This window comes from Myxocyprinus asiaticus, chromosome 19, assembly GCF_019703515.2.
Source record: "Myxocyprinus asiaticus isolate MX2 ecotype Aquarium Trade chromosome 19, UBuf_Myxa_2, whole genome shotgun sequence".
Taxonomy (NCBI): domain Eukaryota; kingdom Metazoa; phylum Chordata; class Actinopteri; order Cypriniformes; family Catostomidae; genus Myxocyprinus; species Myxocyprinus asiaticus.
In genome coordinates, this window is record NC_059362.1 from 41596273 (window position 1) to 41618716 (window position 22444).

The 22444-nt window shown below is 36.3% G+C and overlaps 1 protein-coding gene across 1 annotated transcript; it reads left to right on the forward strand.

Annotated features, from left to right (window-relative positions):
- Positions 1-949: 949 nt before the first annotated feature.
- opn8b (opsin 8, group member b) lies at positions 950-20822 on the forward strand. The gene is made up of 4 exons (XM_051644765.1): positions 950-1031; positions 11012-11305; positions 14356-14681; positions 17767-20822. The coding sequence occupies exons 1-4, from the start codon at positions 962-964 to the stop codon at positions 18136-18138; spliced, it is 1062 nt and encodes a 353-aa protein (XP_051500725.1). The 5' UTR covers positions 950-961; the 3' UTR covers positions 18139-20822.
- The last annotated feature ends 1622 nt before the right edge of the window (positions 20823-22444 follow it).

The following is a 22444-nucleotide window of genomic DNA, read 5'->3' on the forward strand; positions in this document are numbered from 1 at the left end:
CTACCTAAACATTGTTGCAGACCAGGTACACCCCTTCATGGCAATGGTATTCTCTGATGGCAGTGGCCTCTTTCATCAGGATATTGTGCCCTGCCACACTGCACACATTGTCCGGGAATGGTTTGAGGAACATGATAAAGAGTCCAAGGTGTTGCCCTGGCCTCCAAATACCCCAGATCTCATTACGACTGAGCACCTGTGGGATGTGCTGGACCAACAAGTCTGATCCACTGTGGCTCCACCTCGCAACTTACAGGAGTTGAAGGATCTGCTGCTAATGTCTTGGTACCAGATACCACAGGACACCTTCAGGGGTCTTGTAGAGTCCATGCTTCGGCGGGTCAGAGCTGTTTTGGCGGCACGCGGAGGACCAACAATATATAAGGCATGTGGTCATAATGTTTTGGCTCATCAGTGTACACTCACTGTGCCACTAACTAACTATCTATCTATCTATCTATCTATCTATCTATCTATCTATCTATCTATCTATCTATCTATCTATCTATCTATCTATCATCTAGTCTGGTTTATTCATTAGTAAGCCCCTCCTGCTGAGTACTTTCCTTATAGCGGACCCTTGGAGAGATGCTATATAGACGCTCAGTCGTACAGTCGCGCTGGATAGATGATGCCCAATGCGCACCAAAAACCGCTCATGGCATTTTCTTCTGTTTTAGTCGATACTGCCCAAAGACAGAGGCTGCGAAATCACCTGATTCTCACGGTCTGTTGGTGATAGGGGAGCTTTACCTTATCGCGTTCTTCATCTTTTCTGGAGATCAGATGTTTTTGACACATGACAGCAGTGTGGATGATATAGGGGCTTTTCCCGTTACACGTCGATTTTCTGTTACCTTTGTCCAATCAACGTTCAGCTGTTTTATTACCGCGCGTTAAAAGAAAAAAACTGAGAATTACATCTTCATCTCCCACTGTACAACAAACCTCAGTTTTCCTCATGGATATTTTTTCCTCTAAAGTATCCCCTGCTGTGGATTATGGAGCCGGCGCGTTTCTGCTTTTCATTGGTAAGAATGAGTTTCTGGACATCTCCAACTTTTTTTGGTTACCGATTGTTGTGCGTAATTTGCAGGACTAGTCTGGTTCATTAGCAAGATCCTCCTGATGAGTACGTTTCCATACGGGATTATTGAATTGTTTCTTCTTTGACAGAATGTTTTCTAATTCTACTAACGTAAGTGACTCAACAGGGATTTGTTATTCTGACAGAACTAAGAAACGATCCACTAATCTCGTGCTTTATAGAGAAGATTAACAATATAATTTGGTGCTTAGGCTATATTATTTAATGCTCGCATTCTGCTGAGATTGACTGTACTGTCTTGGGACCCAGAGACCTCAGTGCTAAATAAAAATAGTAATTGCAAATGTAAAATTTTTGTTCGAGTTTTGATGTGTTCATCTGACCTAATCAAACCCCATTTCACAGATAGTACTGAAGTATAAAAGTAAAAGTAGTTTTTAGGAATGTGGTTGTTATCCACACTGAAAAAAATATTAACTGGAGAAATGTGCCTCATGTGGTAACTGTTTTGATTCAAGCTAATATATATACAGTATATATATATATATATATATATATATATATATATATATATATATATATCACACACACACACACACACACACACACACACACACACACTGGCGGCCAAAAGTTTGTGATAATGTACAGATTTTGCTCTTATGGAAAGAAATTGGTACTTTTATTCACCAAAGTGGCATTCAACTGATCACAATGTATAGTCAGGACATTAATAATGTGAAAAATTACTATTACAATTTGAAAAAATTTTTTCAGAACTTCTTAAACTACTTCAAAGAGTTCTCATCAAAAAAAATCCTCCACGTGCAGGAATGACAGCTTTACAGAACATTGGCAATCTAGCTGTCAGTTTGTTCAGATACTCAGGTGACATTTCACCCCAAACTTCCTGTAGCACTTGCCATAGATGTGGCTGTCTTGTCGGGCACTTCTCACGCATCTTACAGTCTAGCTGATCCCACAAAATCTCAGTGGGGTTAAGATCCATAACACTCTTTTCCAGTTATCTGTTGTCCAATGTCTGTGTTTCTTTGCCCACTCTAACCTTTTCTTTTTGTTTTTCTGTTTCAAAAGTGGCTTTTTCTTTGCAATTCTTGCCATAAGGCCTGCACCCCTGAGTCTTCTCTTTACTGTTGTACATGAAACTGGTGTTGAGCGGGTAGAGTTCAATGAAGCTGTCAGCTGAGGACATGTGAGGCGTCTATTTCTCAAACTAGAGACTCTGATGTACTTATCCTCTTGTTTAGTTGTACATCTGGCCTTCCGCATCTCTTGCCAGTGCTAGTTGTCCTTTGTCTTTGAAGAGTTTAGTGTACACCTTTGTATGAAATCTTCAGGTTTTTTTTTTTTTTTTTTTTTTTTTTTTGGCTGTTTCAAGCATTGTATAGCCTTCATTTCTCTAAACAATGATTGACTGACAAGTTTCTAGAGAAAGCTGTTTCTTTTTTGCCATTTTTGACCTAATATTGACCTTAAGACATGCTAGTCTATTGCATACTGTGACAACTCAAAAACAAACACAAAGACAATGTTAAGCTTCATTTAATGAACCAAATAGCTTTCAACTGTGTTTGATATAATGGCAAGTGATTTTCTTGTACCAAATTAGCAATTTAGCATGATTACTCAAGGATAAGGTGTTGGAGTGATGGCTGCTGGAAATGGGCCCTGTCTAGATTTGATCAAAAATGATTTTTTTCAAATAGTAATGTCCTGACTATACTTTGTGATCAGTTGAATGCCACTTTGGTGAATTAATGTACCAATTTCCTTCCGATTTTTTATTCCATTATTCCAAACTTTTGGCCGCCAGTATATATATATATATATATATATATATATATATAATTAACATCACTGAATCAACCTGAATACGTTACTATAGGTTAGACCAACAAAACTAATTTTAAGGGTTAGATCAGGTAGAAATAGCTCCTTAAGCTAACAACTGCAAGTTACCACTTTTTACAGTGCAATATAGTAACATTATTTCTGACCCGAGCAAAAATCACATTATAGCCTACACAATAAAACCAATCAAATTGGCTAATCAGAGAATGTAAAAATTGCATTTATTCAGGTTTTAATAACTGCAGTCTGAGACCCCAAACATAAGTAAATTTATAGCAGGTTATCAAGTTGAAATTCTATTTAAAACCACTTCTCATAAGAAGTCATAAAGTTTCAATCTGATATTTTAATGTTAAAGTAACAGTTCACCCAGAAATGAAAGTTCAGGTTTTATTTTCTCACCCTTATGCCATTAAAACCTGTATGACTTTTCTTCTGTTTCTTTTGTGGAACACAAAAGGTCCAGGAAATTTTAGGGACTGAGAGCCTCAGTCTCAATTCACTTGCAATGGATCCTATTTTACATACAATGAAAGTGAATGGTGACAGAGTCATTCTGCCTAACATCTTTTTGAGCTGTCAAATGTACTTTTAATAGAACACGAGTGTTAACTGATAAAGTTCTGCCATGTAATTTTGCATATGCTACTCTCATACTATACCATCCTTTGTCACTGACATCATTCATTCATTTTATTATTCAGCTATGAGTATTTGTATAGACTCTCAGAATCATGTCATGGATTAAGAGGCAGCCTATATATGAGTGGTGAGTCCTAAACAGATAGTATGCTACTCATGTGTAAGCCGCTCTACTTCATATCAGCTTATCAGTATGCAGGTTTAACTGTGGGAGATGCAGCTGTGGGGAGGGAAAATTATGTTTGCCAGAGCACAGAGTAATCTTCCACATCATTAGACTGAGGATGAAGAGACTTGGAACTTGGTCTGCATTATCATTGCATGTCAATTGTTGACCTTCTCCTCAATAACACGATTTGCACAAGAATAAATACAATGTCAGAACAAATAAACAAAAATGAACCTCAGAGACCTAGGTCGCCAAAGCAGAATTTTATCTCCTTAAAGGAATATTCTAGGTTCAATACAAGGTATGCTCAATTGACAGCATTTGTGGGCAGGGACGTGCACAGACATTTTGGGGGCAGGGGCTCAAGGGGAAAAATGGGCACTTCTCATAAATATTTATTTAAAAAAATTCAAATGTATGCAAATTAGTGCATTTTAATTAGTTAACGCCTAATTTGCATATTAATGTGGCGATTGTGATTACATTATTAAACACAAATTTGACTGTATTCACCTGTAGTGTCTCCATTAAGTACAGTACATTAGCCTGTATGGCCATGATACTATATTGCCTTAGCTAAACTTTAGCTAACTTATTACATAAGCTAGTAGCTCATGAGTCATGCATGTTAGCAAAACACAAGTTAAATATATTTGGCTTTTGGCTAATTAGCTGTAAAGTCGAGGCACTGGTAGCTTAGTCTTTTGTTCATCACTACTCACCTCCACACAAGCCAAGAAAAACACAACTGGGATAGGAGCTGGGAGGGGCTGCTGCCTGCCTGCCTGCCTGTCTGCCTGTCTGTGTGTCTGATGTGCCGATGTGTGCTGCACTACTGCACGGAGACGAGGAGGGAGCGAGAGAGAGAGAGGGGGAAAGAGAGAGGGAGAGAGAGGGAGAGAGAGGGAGGGAGGGAGGGCATTGGAACTCGACAAAGTCTCATCTCCCGACCTGATATTTTGATATTTTATTCAGTAAATATATTTGTTTGACAGGGAAGCTGTGCGCAAACAGAAATATATATATATTCATTTATAAAAAATTTTAAAAAAGCACCCCAGAAAAAAGGGCACTTTCTCTCGAGGAAGAAAAAGGGCAGGTGCTGAAGCCCCCTTTGATGTCTATGTGTGCACGTGCCTGTTTGTGGGATAAGATTGATTACCGCATACACTTATTTTGGCATGTCCCTCCTTTTCTTAAAATGAAAATCTGGGTTCCAGTGAGGCACTTACAATGGAAGTGAATGGGGCCAATCTGTAAACGTTAAAATACTCACTTTTTCAAAAGTATAGCCACATGACACCCACGACCCTGCATAGGACAAGAGGCTATAGAAGATGGATAGATGTATAGCCACATGACATAAACAATATGTGTGATTTTAGTGTGATAAAATCGTTTACTAACCTTTCTGTGTAAAGTTATAACCAGTTTTATAATTTTATATAACCTTGATATTTGCTTCTTTTTTTAAAAGTAAATTATGCATTTTTGTAGCCTTGTAATCAACATTATGCCACAAATGCTGTTGACTGAACTCAACTTGTACTGAACCCAGAATATCCCTTTAAAGTTATGAGTATTTATTTTATTTATTTTTTTATTTTTTTATGGTGTAAAAATACGTTCTCTTATTTCAATTTAATATGCAGAAACAGCTATAAGTAAGCCAAGCAAGAAAGTTGATTTCTCCAAAAAGTGTAAACACTGTGGTTCTGTGAAGCTTTGCTCTGTTTATGGCATGAGCTTAAAGCAGGACTATCATCTTTTTGACCAATGGCAGACTGAGGGAGTATTTGCAATTTGTTTGAATGCAGTCATTATTTTATGCAATTCTGTTTGATCTTGTATTTTCTTGTTGTATTTTTTTTATTTATTATTTTTAGAAAATGCTGTTTTTCAAAAATTTATGAAACCAAGTTAGATACAAAAATAATATTAGCTTACTAGATTTTTACTTGATAGGACTACCTTATTTGTCGGTGACCCTTAATCAGGCACTAAACGCACTGAATGGACTAAATACATGCCGTGCCATGTGTATTTCAGTTTTAGGGGTAGGACTGTTGTAATTTTCTTCAGTGCAAACATGCTTCCTTTCTATAAAAATTGGGTGTGTTATACAGTAGATTGAACATGTCAAGACCCATTGTGTAGGTGAGCATACTTTCTGAATTTTAAAGAGACAATTGAGGTGCCTGAATTACAGTTGTGGATTGGAAGTATGCCAGATCGTGGAAGTCTGCTGTTTGCACTCAGAACTGGCCTGCATGACGCGACACACACTTTACCTATAAGGCACATACGCATTACCCTCTGTGGAAGGAAGGTCTCCTGTTCCCAAGAGATACTGCCTGTTCCTTACACTGGAAGACTGGATGTTGTAGGTGTTGTTGCAATTACAGGCAAGTACCTCAGATGCAGTTTTTCCTGCCGGGCTTTGCATAAGTGTGTCCTGCAGTTGTGATACTGCCCGTTGCACAGCTCAGGAGTGACCAACTTCAGCCAATAACTGGGGCATCGCTTACAACCATATAACTACAGACATCTTATATTAAATGTAATCCACTTTCACAGCAATCAGCATTGATGAAGTTTTTCACCAGCACAGCACAGATACAACCTGATAATGCCAGTAAAATATAACATTAAGCAATCTGTTTGTATGTGGGGTTGGCACAGAAACTAGCTTAAAACTGGTTTGGAACTCGCTGGAAATTTCTAATGAGATGCAAGCAAGTTTAATAATGTTGACATCTTTTTATAAACTCTCAAAAGAATGTTATATCATCTATATTTTGTCCCCCAGGCCTCCCCTCTAGAACCGGACTGGTGCATGATGAAGGCAGATGTCAAAATATAGGCAATTGTTGTCTTAAATAGAGATTTTCAAATGTGTTACACATCATGTTCATAGTTGACTACTGGTTATACAGTTGTTTGTAAATTTAGTTTGCACATTTAAACATTTTTCCAACAGCTCTTGTCATTTGTTCACTTTTTAGAACAATATAAATGTTCAAAATAGGAAATGTGATCTTGGTTCCTTACAGTCAATTGGCTAATCTCATAGGAACTATTCACATTTCATACAAAAATCAAGTGAGAAAAAATTTACTGTATATTTTAGGACCATTAATATCTGTCATTTTGTCACTATTATGTTCATGGCAATTTATCACATTTTACCCCTCAATCGTGATTCTCCTTACTGCTCAATATTGTAATACCATATGTTTTTACTGTATTACAGTGAAAGTGACAAATAATATTTATTGTTATTTTTTATAAGTTAGTATATGATTATTGTTTTATTTAATATGTATTATTTAATATATAACTATTCTTTTTTATTTAATATTTCATTATTTAAAAAGCCTTTTACAGTAATAAGAAAGACATTGCATATTATTACAGTATTGAGAAATTGGGGACAAATATAATTAATTGTCATGAAAATAAATTCACAATGGAAAAAAATCTAAAATAGCTTTATTATGATATTCATTTCATTAAGCAAAACCATAATTTCTTTTTTCTTTCTTTTGACTTTGGGGTGAAATATGGCCCAGTCATGTTCTTGACAGGTTTCATGCAATTAACTCTAATAGACTGTGATTGACAGATACGCGTGCGTCATATGTTCTAAGTCCCAAAACTATTATACACTAATAAAAGATGAGGTAAAAAACCTGAAGCTCCAGTTTGATTATGAATGGAGTGGGCTAATATACATTGACGACAGCACATGTTAAACGGTAAGTGGCCAAAGGGCAAAACAAAAAGGTCATGAGAAAGTGAGATCACATCAGTTGCCAAGATAACAGAGAGCAAGCAACACAAAAGAATGCACTCAAGAGGTTGTTGAAAGTTGCAGTTACATAAAATTTCAGAATAAAATGGTCTTTGCTCCCAACATTAAACACAGTTTACAATATACACAACACAGAATTGGTTCAATACAATAGGCAATGTTCAATTTAATACATTATTACACATTTGTCTGGAATACTTGATTCTGATTGGTGTTCTGTGATATTTTAGAATTCTGCGATAGTTCATCAATGATTCTTCAGTGATTCGAGTCTTTTGAATTAATTCACCAAAGATATTTGTTCAGTCACCATTTCTGCAACTCGCACCCTTATTGCAAATAAGCGTATTTTATGTGTTATGAGTCAGTCGATGAATCATTCGGTACAACTGATTCATTAAAAAACACAACCTCAACAATGGAGGTGAACAAGAATGATTCATGTGATTAAAAGATTGGTTCAAAAAAGTTTTTTCTTTCACATACGAAACATGTGAAGCCAATAAGAATGGACAAAATGGAAGTATGGTGAACAGTAGATAAAATACAGATTCACATGCTTAATGAGCATATGAGTGAGTCACTGAATCATTGATTCAACTGATTCGTTAAAAAAAAACACCTAGTCACAAAAATGGAAGTGAATCGTTTAATAAAAAGAATCATTAAAAAACAACACTGTTCACAACAAGTGAAGCGAAAAAGATTCCACAAAAAGACAGAAGTAGGATGAATAGAACATAATAAAGATTTGTGTACATCATGCCGAATAACGGACCATGTTCACAGAATATTATACTGTATGTTCCAAACACCCGGCATATAAAGAGAAGCTGGTTGACTTTTTCAAGTGTAAAGAGTCAGATTTGACAAACCAATAACTAACAATAGGCAGCCAAACTGCTGTGTGAAGCCACGTTGTCCAAACTCATGTCAAAAACAAGTTCTGCTCATGTTTATTGACAGTGCAGGATTAAATAGGACTAGTGTCGTGATTGACCACTGATTGACATGATATGCTCTCAGAAACAAGAATCACCAGACTCTTAACATGATAGTCTATACAGGCATATTTTATATTTTATTTTTTATCCCCTTTTCTCCCAATTTGGAATGCCCAATTCCCACTACTTAGTAGGTCCTCGTGGTGGCGCGAGTGGTGGAGATGTTACTCATCTCAATCAGTTGCCTCTGCTTCTGAGACTGTCAATCCGTGCATCATATCACGAGGCTCGTTGTGCATGACACCACGAAGACTCCCAGCATGTGGAGGCTCATGCTACTTGCCGTGATCCACGCACAACTTACCACGTGCTCCATTGAGAGCAAGAACCCCTAATCACGACAAACAAGGAGGTTACCCCATGTGACTCTACCCTCCCTAGCAACTGGGCCAATTTGGTTGCTTAGGAGACCTGGCTGGAGTCACTCAGCACACCCTGGATTCGAACTCACGACTCCAGGGGTGTTAGTCAGCGTCAGTTTTCACTGAGCTACCCAGGCCCCCCTATATAGGCATATTTAATGTATTATATTAGTTATATATGTCCTGTGACTGTCGGATTTGGCTCAACTAGGTTCACATTAAGAGAAAACGGAATGTAAAAATGGCAGTAAATACAAAATCCACACTAAAACCAAAAGACTTTGAAGACATTTTTATCAGTTTTTTGGCATCATATTTTTTGCTTTTATAGGGCAGCTTACTGTAGCGATCATTTTCTCTCGTATCACTCCGTAATCTCTTTCTTCTCATGAAATATAATAATTTCAACTCAAATCAATATTTCATGTCCATTTATTGATGTATTAAGAACAGTCGGATACAATGGTCATTTGTTCCTTATTATTTTGTGATAACCAGCTAAAGCACAATATTTTAAAATAATACATTACTGTGCAATACATTATGCGATGTGCTGTATAAGAAAACAAAATACCTAGGACTATACAATATAGGCAACTACACGCAATCCTGCATAGTATTAATGCAGGATAGACTATATCCTCCTGAGACCCGAGCACGACTGCCGTGTGCATTTTCAATTTCTCTTTTTGATTTGTAACTAGCAGCACCTAATAAACAAGCAAAAAACATTTTATTTCTAGAGCAAATAGTTTTTCTAAAAATTATGTCCACATATGTGGACAGCGAGACTATGTGGTGAAATTTTGAATAACACTAAGCAATAGAAAGTCAGATTTTTTTCATTAAATATTTTATTATGTTTCCAGGAGTGTTGGTTATTCTTGTTTTTGAGATGTTACAGACATCACAGCTGATTTTCTATAAAGCTGAATAAATAATTCTTATTCAAAGTAATGTCCAGCATCATCCAATCGTTGCTAACCATGTAATGTAGCATTATAAAATTCTGAATCTATGTACTTATTACCATTGTCCCATGTCTGCCAAACATGTTGAGTGATCCAAACATCATCTGCAGCCTGAAACTGAACTTTTGGTTGGATTTTAGGATTGAATGCTCTTAGCTGCATAAAGAGCTGTAGGATGCTCCCTTGCTACCTTGATCACTATTTAGAAAATGACTTAACCTCCAGTTTGCTGTCTGTCTGCACTGGTCTCAGAACAGTTCAAAATACACCTTATTTTCATCTTAACCTCACGTAAAGCCTCTGAAAGCAAAATCTTTCAGCTTTTGGATGAACCCATTTATTTTCAATGTGAAAACGCATAGTAAATATATAGGAATGCATTAACTAATGATATTGAATAGAATTGTATTGCAGAGATAACAAAATTAAACAACAAATTGTAGGTTAAAATAAAGCTAGATGACCCACAGATGTGTTAGAGTTGAAGTTATTCAAAAAAGCTAACATGTTTTTTCTACTTGCCAGTGTCCATATATGTAGACATCATGTTTATCAGCGTGCTGACGCACGAAAAATGAACAGATTTTTTAAAGCGGCATATCAAAGGAAACAAGAGATTCCACTCTTTACAACCAAATAGGTTTCAGTGAAAAAATGTAAAGACATTTCTTACCAGAACCACTTTAGTTGGCGCTGCGTCTGTAGGAGCGCTTCAAGGAAATCGACAGCATGCTGTTGTGTCATGTGACTCAGTGCGGCAGAAGTTTGACTCTCTAATGACAGTCTAGAGTCTTGTGAACAGTATTGAGACGTTTTGTATTCATTTAAATTATGCGTTGCGTATAGCGAAGCCAAAATACTACATCCATGCATGTGGACGAGGGGTCGCACGAGGATATAGAAGAGGGTGTGACTGAGAATAAATAGTGTTACAAAAATAGGAATATGGCCAATAAATATAATGCACATAGCCGTCAGAGAAATGTTTCACTATACCCACATGGCATAAATATCTATAATTATGATTGTGTTTGCTGAGCATTTTTTAGTTAAACTAGTCAAATATCTTGTTTGTGTACAGACATCTCATTCTCTCTGTGTTTGTCTACCTTTTGTTTTTCACATGTAGCAATTCTTTCCACTGTGGGCAACTTGCTGGTTCTTGTCATGGCATACAAGCGGTCAACCCACATGAAACCCCCAGAGCTGCTGAGTGTGAATCTCGCCATGACCGATCTGGGAGCAGCCGTCACCATGTACCCTCTGGCTGTTGCCTCAGCGTGGAACCACCACTGGATAGGAGGAGACATCACCTGTGTCTATTATGGCCTGATGGGATTCTTCTTTGGAGCAGCTAGCATGATGACCCTGACCATTATGGCTATAGTTCGCTTCATTGTGTCTTTGACACTCCAGTCACCCAGTAAGTAGCCCAGGGGTCTGTCTTGAGACCTTCACTATTGTCACTTCATCATGTGCAATGCTTAATGAATGGTACATCTGCAGATCTGCAGTGCATGTAGAATTGTTGTTTCATAGCTTGTTCATGTAAGTGTGAAAAAAGGAAAGGGCACATTAACATTTAGATAAATGATTGGTGGCCAAATCTCAAACAGAATCTCAAACAGCTTTTATTCAGATAAAATGCTATCATAAATAATGAAAAGGGAAAGTCTTAATTAAAATCTTAGATTAAGGAAAATATATATCTCCTGTGTTGATTTTGCATGTTTTGATTTGTATTTTTGTAACAAAAATATGGTTGCTGTAACATTTCTGCCATAAAACATTGGTCAGTTATCTAAAATAGAGTTTTGAACTTTTCTAATGAAATATACAGTAGTTTGTCAAGATTAAATATAATGTTTTATGCTACTAATAAAGTAAATGTAAACAATAGCAATCTCAAGGCCATAAGCAATCTTTGTAACTAAAAAGGTTAAATGATATAAAAAAGTTCAGACCATTTAATCTCAGGTGTCTTGAACTACCACTTAAAGGAATAGTTCACCCAAAAATGAAAATTCTCTCATCATACTGTATACTCACCCTTATGCCATCCTGATATGTATGACTTTCTTTCTTCTGCTGAACACAAATGAAGATTTTGAGAAGAGTATCTCAGCTCTGTAGGTCCATACAATGCAAGTGAATGGGTGTCAACATTTTGAAGCTCCAAAAATCACATAAAGGCAGAATACAAGTAATCCATACGAATCCAGTGGTTAAATCCATATCTTCAGAAGCGATTTGATAGGTGTGGGTGAAAAAAAGATAAATATTTAAGTCAATTTTTACTATACAGTTGTGCTCAAAAGTTTGGATATCCTTGGAGAATTGGTAATAGATGTACCATTTTTAAAGAAAACATGAGTGAGCAGGCAAAACACATTTCTTTTATTTCTTATGGGATTCATATTCAACTGTAGGTTATAACAGAATAGTACAATCATAAAACAAAACATGGCAACAATGAAAAAAAATGAAATGACCCCTGTTCAAAAGTCTGCATACCCTTAGTTCTTAATACTGTGTATTGCCCCCTTTAGCATGAATGACAGCGTGCAGTCTTTTGTAATAGTTGTCTATGAGGCCCCAAATTCTTGCAGGTGGTATAGCTGCCCATTTGTCTTGGCAAAATGCCTCCAGGTCATGCAAAGTCTTTGGTCGATCTCCCCAGAGTGGCTCGATGATATTAAGGTCAGGAGACGGTGATGGCCACTCCAGAACCTTCACCTTTTTCTGCTGCAACCACTGGAGGGTCAACTTGGCCTTGTGCTTAGGGTCATTGTCGTGCTGGAAAGTCCAACAGCGTCCCATGTGCAGCTTTCGCGCAGAAGAATGAAAATTGTCTGTCAGTATTTCTTGATAACATGCTGCATTCATCTTGCCATCAATTTTCACAAGATTCCCCGTGCCTTTAGAGCTCACACACCCCCAAAACATCAGTGAGCCACCACCATGCTTCACAGTGGGGATGGTATTCTTTTCACTATAGGCCTTGTTGACTCTTCTCCAAACATAGCGCTTATGGTTGTGACCATAAAGCTCTATTTTGGTCTCGTCACTCCAAATTACAGTGTGCCAGAAGCTGTGAGGTGTGTCAAGGTGTTGTCGGGCATATTGTAACCGGGCTTTTTTGTGGCATTGGCACAGTAAAGGCTTCTTTCTGGCAACTCGACCATGCAGCTCATTTTTGTTCAAGTATCTTTGTATTGTGCTTCTTGAAACAACCACACCATCTTTTTCCAGAGCAGCCTGTATTTCTCCTGAGGTTACCTGTGGGTTTTTCTTTCTATCCCAAACAATTCTTCTGGCAGTTGTGGCTGAAATCTTTCTTGGTCTACCTGACCTTGGCTTGGTATCAAGAGATCCCTGAATTTTCCACTTCTTAATAAGTGATTGAACAGTACTGACTGGTATTTTCAAGGCTTTGGATATATTTTTATATCCTTTTCAATCTTTATAAAGTTCCATTACCTTGTTACGCAGGTCTTTTGACAGTTCTTTTCTGCTCCCCATGGCTCAGTATCTAGCCTGCTCAGTGCATCCACGTGAGAGCTAACAAACTCATTGACTATTTATACACAGACATTAATTGCAATTTAAAAAGCCACAGGTGTGGGAAATTAACCTTTAATTGCCATTTAAACCTGTGTGTGTCACCTTGTGTGTCTGAAACAAGGCCAAACATTCAAGGGTATGTAAACTTTTGATCAGGGCCATTTGGGTGATTTCTGTTATCATTATGATTTAAAAAGGAGCCAAACAACTATGTGATAATAAATGGCTTCATATGATCGCTATCCTTAAAGCATGATCAGTCATATTTTCAAAATCAGTGCCAAAATTTCACAATTTCTCTCTCTCTAAGATAGTTTTTTTCTCTACAAAAAAAGATTTTTCTCAAAAAATCTTATCTAAATTGTTTCTCTCAAAATAAAAATTCTCTCTAAAATATTTTTTTCTCTAAATATTTTTTTCTCTCTAAAAATAGTTTTTTCTTTCTAAAAAATTTGTTTGAGTTTTTTCACCAAAAAAATTCTCAATTTTTTTCTCTTAAATGTTTTTCTCTCGCTAAACGTTTTTTTTTTTTCTCAGTCATTTTTCTCTTACTGATAGTGGCACCTGGTGGCCGAGGTTGGTACCGCATGCTAATTGTTAGCTAGCAAGAAAAAAAAATTCTCATGTGTTGCCCCTTGAGGAGAAAAAAATTTTTTTTAGAGAGAATTTTTTTTTAGAGAGAATTTTTTTTTTTTTTTTTGACAATATACATTTGAGAAAAAAGTGCTAACTGTTAGCACTTTGGGAGGTTTCTGGCCCCAGTTTGAAGACTGATGTCTTTTCTGTTGATGCTAGTTGTGCAGAAATGACAAACTTCAGCTTTAAAATGTGTTATATTCAACAAATACTTTATTTTGCTCTGCAGCCCTCCAAAATGACACCCTCTTCTGTCTGTCTTTCTGTCCACAGAGGAGAAAATCAGCAAAAGGAATGCAAAGATCCTTGTGGTGACCACATGGCTGTATGCTCTGCTGTGGGCTCTGTTTCCTCTTATTGGCTGGGGTAAATACGGCCCAGAGCCCTTCGGCCTATCCTGTACACTGGCCTGGAGAGACATGAAGGAACACAGCCAGTCGTTTGTCATCACCATCTTCCTCATGAACCTGGTCATGCCGGCCATCATCATCATCTTGTGCTACTCTGGCATTGCGGTGAAACTATATGTCACCTACAAGTCTATGGAGGACAGCAATCGCATACCCAACATGATAAGGATGCAGCGCCGGCTAATGGTGGTAAGTCTGGTCTAGTTGACTTCTCTACCAGTTGTTCTGGCATCAGATTTTAAATTGGACATCAAGTTGCAACCTAACACAGTACCAAAATTGTTTAGTTCCACCATCACAGACGTGACATTTGCATTGAAAATGTAAAATTTAACTTCACATATAAAGCTCATTGTCAGTATATCGAACCATTATTTGTAATCATACAACCATGCAGACAGAGACAGAAAATGTTCAGTCTAGACAAGTTTTTTCCAGGTTAAATCGGGAAATTAACTTGCATTACGGATGTGATAAACAGGACACGAGTTTGCGAGACCACATACACTGCAAAAACTCTGTGAATTGAAATGCACAATCCAGAAATAATAATAGCCACATAATGAAGAAGGGTTGGCACTCCTAATAATATGTAATATTAATATGACACTTTGAAACCTGCAGACTTTGCCCTCTGATATATGGGTATGGTATCCATTAAGGCTGCAGGATGTTTTGAAATAACACTGAAATCGCGATATGATATTGTGCAATTACTAAACCGCAAAAGGCTTCGTTTTAAAATATAGTCTGCATTCACCGCTTTAGTCAGCACTGCATGAGCGAATTTCCTTGTCTTTCTGGAAAAGGATTATTTATCTGTTTGTGGACCACAGGCAGAAAGGGCAGTATTTACAAAGACTCTTTGAAATCAATCACTATTTTTTGCAATTTCGTTTGGTGACACTACTGCTGCAGGAATTTGTTAAGACATTACTTCTTTTTTGTGCTTTTTGGAGCTTGACACCCTTGGTCTGCTTTCATTGTATGGAAAAGAGAAGCAAAATATCTCCTTTTCTGTTTCACAGACAAAGGAAAATAATGCTAAGAAACTACACAAGGGGGAGAGTAAAGGATGACAGAATTTTAATTTTTGGGTAAACTAATTCTTTAAGTGCCTTGCTCAAAAAGCACAACAGTGATGGCTCATGGCCACCATTGTGAATCATCCATTTAGATATTTAGATAAGTGCCTTTGCTCCATCCCACACAAACTCTGTTGTCACTTCTCATTACATTGCTAAAATTAAACATGTAAATTATTAAATGCACCCCTGTTTTCTTTCCAATTTGCTTATCTATGAATGTTCTATACATTTGAGTCCATTTCAAAGATGCTGTAGGCAGTAGCTACATTTCAATGAAGGTTTTGTAGACACTGATGTAATCAGAATTTATATTTTGCATATTAATTTATGCAGAGAGAGAGACTCTTATTCATGCTGCTACAGCAATGTGAAACACAAAATAGGTGGTATTCTTTATAATGGTGTACTTGTAGCAGAGGTGCTTAAACAATATATGCAATGTATGCAATGCATAGGGGCGCCACACAAAGGGGACACAACAGGGGGGCGCCAATTAAAGGTATTTTGTACTTTTTACTGTATGTAAAGGCAACCTTAGGCACGCGTACAAACACTGGCACATTGAAAGGTAATTAATGGCTGAATATGTATTTTTGCTTTCTAATGTCCTGAGATTAATTGTGAATATTTTATCCTATTGACAGCGATAGGTTTTGACTGTAGGAAATAAAAAACACATCTGGATATAGTTTTGTTATAAAAATGTCTTAGCAAAATAGCTTGCTCGCTCAGGGTTAAGTCTCCGTATTTTCTCCGTAAATCTGCTTTGGAACAATACTGTGAAATGTGCTATACAAATACCTTAAAATTTAATTGTATTTGTCTCTCTTTTCCTTTCAGGTTCATACATTTAATATTTATAGTGAAAAAAATAAATAAATAATAATAATTCTAATTAAATAATTTTAAAGATAATATTTTTCATATTTTTGAATCCTTTTATTTAATTATTTCATTTTGCTAACATGTTCTCTTTATAATATCACACTTGTTATTTTTCTCACACAGTAAAAATAGGTCTTTATACATTCAAATAAAAAACTGCCTTTATATTTTAGGAAGGGGGTCGCTTGCAAGGGGCTCATCATATGGCCTTCTTTAGCAACGTAAATGTAGCTAATTTTTTAATATACGTATATATATATATATATTTCCAATTTTAAATATATTTAGTGTCAATTTATAACATTGTACTTTGTATTATATTACCCTGGAATAAATTTAAAAAAATCAGTTACCATAGCTGCATTGAGGCTTCTAACACAGCTGCTGAGGGAGTGACAGGAAATTTGGCCTGTTTCTCTCTTCTTACTGCTGTTATCCAACGCTGTTTTATCTTCCTTTGCAACGCTGTAAAAGCGTAATGGTTGATTGTTGCTTTTGGAGCAAATGGGTTAGCAAAAATTGCATTTGCTGTGGTCCGTCATTCGCCACCATTCAAGTTTAGCCAACTATGATGACTTTTTTAGTGCACGCGGACGTGTGAAAGGGTCCGTTTGGGGGCCCTTGGCATTAAAAATGTTGAGAGCCCCTGAAATTTAACAAACTCAATTTTACCAACTTTTTATGTATTTTGGAACAAATTTATTTCTTTAGATTTTTTAACTGCTCATATTGTTTCAACAATGTAAGTCACTTGATCTATGCTTCTTGTGTACAGAACTATGGTTAAAAAGCAATATCACTCACGCAATCGGGTGATTCTCACAAAACCTGTCAAGAGAGTGTCCTGGACATATTTAACACCAAATTAATAATAATTTGTCTCATAGACAACTATTACAAAAGACTGCACGCTGTCATTGATGCTACAGGGGGCAATACACAGTATTAAGAACTAAGGGTATGCAGACTTTTGAACAGGGGTCATTTAATTTTTTCTTTGTTGCCATGTTTTGTTTTATGATTGTGGCATTCTGTTATAACCCACAGTTGAATATGAACCCCATAAGAAATAAAAGAAATGTGTTTTGCCTGCTCACTCATGTTTTCTTTAAAAATGGTACATATATTACCAATTTCCAAGGGTATGCAAACTTTTGAGCACAACTGTATTTTGGAGTAAAATAGGTTTTGTTAGAATCAGCCAATCATTGCTGGTTTTACTGAAAATCAATATGACCCCTGGTGTAAAGCATCATCTGCACCAAGAAACAATCTGAATGCATTATCATTTGCTTTTATAGATCGCAGTGTTGATCAGTGTCGGGTTTATCGGCTCTTGGGCACCATATGGAATCGTCAGCCTGTGGTCCATCTACCGCCCTGGTGATTCAATCCCACCTGAGGTCAGCATGCTACCCTGCCTGTTCGCCAAGACTTCCACTGTATATAACCCCTTCATCTACTACGTCTTCAGCAAGACCTTTAAACGAGAAGTTAACCAGTTGGGTCGCCTGTGTGGCAGATCCAACCTGTGCCGTACCTCTGATGCCAAAAACGTCCCGGAGAATACCATCTACATGGTATGTGATGTGGACAAGTCCAAACAGGGAAGAGAGGACCAATCATTTGGGAAGAGCAGAGAGGTTGAAACTCAATTGTTGCCGTATGAATAGGATCCATAATGTGCGCTCCAATGGGTGGATCTGTATAGGACATGGTTTAAAGGAATTTGCTAGCTATATTTGCCTGGTTTAAGGTGAATGAAAAACAAAAAAGGAGTCAGTGAACTTTTTGGTGTCCTTTTTCATTGTTAAATCTGAAATACCACTCCATATCTTCACATTTGGAGAGTTCAATCGGGATTAATTGAAGTGGCTTAGTACAAGGCTTAGCACATTGCTATGTGGCACAGTGTTAGCAAGGGGTTCAGGTGTTTTATCTTGGCGGCTTTGATAAAAAAATAAATTTAAAAAATGGCATTTTTGCACTATTTCGTTGACACATCACATCACACCTCAAAAGCTTTTTAGTGAATAATTCAGTATCTAGAGCTTTATATCAGCATGCAAAGTAAGATCAAATGCATTTCAAGACAAATTTATTAAAAGCGTAGTTCAACCAAAAATAAAAATGTTGTCATTATTTACTTACCCTTAACCCCGTATAATTTCCTTTCTTCTGTGAAACACAAAAGGAGATGTAAACAGAATGTACGAGTTTTGTTGTTCATTACAAGAAAATTAGAGAGTATTTTGTACTTTCAAGCCCTAAAATGGACAAAGTTGTCCATATGAATTGTGCGCTAAATTCTACGGATCCCCTCTAGAGGACAAGGAGGGGATTATCTTCTGCAATAGTTTTGCAAGAAGCCACACAATAGATTTTTGTGAGGAACAGACCAAAATTTTAATTGTCATTCACTGATAATCTTCCTTTCTTATTGAACACTCAAATCTCATTCACACTTGTGTTCGATTATAAAATATTACCTTTAGACACACATTCCAGGTTTGATGTCACTTATGCCAAACAGCATTGATTCTTGCATTTTATTTGGATGGTTATGATTTGTCAAGATAAATTAAGCGAACATTAATTTGTGGTTGATTGAAAATGACTCATTTGGACTCCTTTTTGGAGCTTGGCAGTATAAATCACCATCCAATCTTGTTGTTGGGTCAAGAGTAGCTTAGACATTCAGCCTAATATCTCATTTTGTGTTTAAAAAAAGAAATAAAATAATATAGGTTCAGAATGACATTAGGGTGAGTAAGGGGCCGTTTATATCGAACGCATTCTTGTGCTATAAAAAAGCTAGATTTAGCACAACAAATAGAATAGATAGTGAATAGAATCTAATGTTTGTAAAAGTTGAAATTCTAGACAAGGCATCTTAAACATCGAGACAGTGCAAGTCAAAGATGTCTGTCTAATGTATGTTTACATAGACAAACAATTAACAAAACAGTGCAGTTGAGCGCAAAAACGTGTTTGGCTATCTAAATCAGGACAAAATGTTCATTTTGGGGTGAAATATTCCTTTTACGTTTAAACATATTCCTAGTTATTTTATTTATCGCCGTGTTTCTGAAGTGTCCTCATTTTATCATGTTAAATGAAAATGTGTTGAATTGTTAATTTAATCTGTTTGTTTGTTTGCTATAAGGTGGCAAATGAAATGTGTTATGAAAGTTTAAGGTGTCCAAACACACCACACAACTAAACCGACCTCAGGAAAAAAAAACATCCAACCAAAGAACATGCAGATGCTTTTCTTTGAAGAAATTATATTTAAAGGGATAGTTCACCCAAAAATGAAAATTCTGTCATCATTTACTCACCATCATGTCGTTTCAAACCCATGAGTTACTTTAAAAAAGGAATGTCCAAGCTTCTCTTATCCACACATTGAAAGTAAATGGTGACCATGACTGTCCCCATTCCATTTTGATTGCATGTAAAAGAGCTGCTTGGACATTCTTTTAAACATCTCCTTTTGTGTTCCATGTAATAAAGAAAGTCATACAGGTTTGGAACAACATGAAGGTGAATAAATTATAAAACAAAGAAATTTGGGGTGAACTATCCCTATAATAGTGCTGTTTCTATTTGCTTAAATTACTTTACTCGCACGTTAGTTTGTGGTTATTACATCCTAAGGTGCTGCAAAACCACAGTTGTTGTTCTCTGTAAATTTCCCTCAGTGGAAAGGAACATTTACAAAAGTTGTGCTTCCCACCACAAAGAGCGTTTGTACTGGTTCACATCGGCAGTTCTCAACCTCCCTGAAGCACATGATGTTCTGTTGTAAAAAGATACTTATACCCTCTTTAATATCAGCCTCTGGAAACAAACATATAAATATTTTATTGGTTAAGTTGGACACATGTTTTTAAACGTGCTGTTTCATGCTGTTAGAAGACTGTTTATTTTTTACATTTCAGATGAATATGAGTAACTAATAAAGGTGTGACCCAGTATTAAAACCAAAAGGTTTCTTCTGAACCTTGAATAACACATTATTGCAAATTATTTTCCTTTAGGAAAATTCTCTCTTTAGCTTTCTGAGTTTTTAAGCTGCATGGAACAATGTTATTCAGTCGCCCAAAAACTATTTGGATATATAAGCTACTCTTTAAAAAAAAAAAAAGAAAAGAAAAGAAAAAGTATGAATGTTTTTTTTTAGGTTTCAAATAAAAAACATAGATATACTGTTTAAAATGAAGGCAAATTATTTGGACACTTTCTGATTGTCAAACGTTAGTGCAACATGTCCATAGTTAATGTGATGAACTACACCTGTGGTTACTCTGCAAGGACACCTGTGTGAACTTCAGGCGAAAGAATATATATTCTATAAAATGCACACATTATTAAGTGTGGCTTAAGTGTCCAAATTAAGTGTCTTTCTGGTCTACAGTGTATGTAAAGTATTTATAAACAGTTGATATACTATACACACACACACACACACATACACACACACACATATATATATATATATATATATATATATATATATATATATACACATACATACATACGTACATACACACACACACACACACACACACACACACACGCATATATATATATATATATATATATATATATATATATATATATATATATATACACATACATACATACATACACACACACACACACACACACACACACACACACACACACACATATATATATACATACATACATACATACATACACACACACATATATACATATAATACATCATGCATTTATTGAACTTAAAAAATAAATAAAAAAAAACTTGTCTTTTTAACAGTGCATTTCCTTGAACTTGAAATGTAAACTGTACTGGGTAGGAGACTATTGTCATATGATAATTATTTTATGTGGTAGTCAAATAAAGAAAAGCTTACAGTTCTACGGAATGAGATCTACTTTTTCATCATGTTATTGCAGCAAGATCTACCATGTACAATAAAGGCTATACATTATCACAATACCAAAATTTCAGTAGTCGGTCATGAAATATTACGATTCTAAAAACCAGCTTCAAAACCACAACAAATAATAACACTAACTAATATGTTAATTATGGAAGAATGGTTTCAAGTCCTTAAGTAATTATTCAAGACTAGTAAACAGTCAGTAATACAATAACAATAAAAAACAGCAATGAATACAAATAGATTAAAAATAATAGAACAAAAAATACAAATTAAGAAAACTCAGTGCTTTTTTTTAACAACTTTAAAAGGTTTTTAACATCAATAGGCTTCAAGTATTCAAGTCAACATTCAGAATGAAATGCAACAAAACTACTCCTGGTCTTCACTGTATGATTATAATACATTAATACTTTTTAAAGTTACTAAAGTTACCCAGTCAAGAGCAGTGAGTGTTTTCTTGTTATGTTTGTATGATTATTATAATGATACACTAGACAGCAGCAGGTCTATTAGCTTACATTTATACTTACAAGTCTGACATTTTAACACAAATCTTACATCACGTGAACGGTCGTGTATTTGTGCGTCGTTTACCTGGGGAAGTGATGGCACCAGGATGCACTGTGGGAAGATGATATGCCGGTGGAGGGAGTGTGATGCTCTGGGCAATGTTCTGCCTGGAAACCCTGGGTCTGGCCATTCATGTGGACATCAACTTGACACATGCCACCTACCTAAACATCGTTGCAGACCAGGTACACCCCCTCATGGCAATGGTATTCCCTGATGGCAGTGGCCCCTTTCAGCAGGATAATACACCCTGCCACACTGCACATATTGTTCGAGAGTGATGATGAAACATGATGGAGATTTCAAGGTGTTGCCCTGGCCTCCAAATTCCCCAGATCTCAATCCTACTGAGCATCTGTGGGATGTGCTGGAACAACAAGTCCGATCCACGGTGGCTCCACCTCGCAACTTACAGGACTTAAAGGATCTGCTGCTAATGTCTTGGTCCCAGATACCATAGGACACCTTCAGG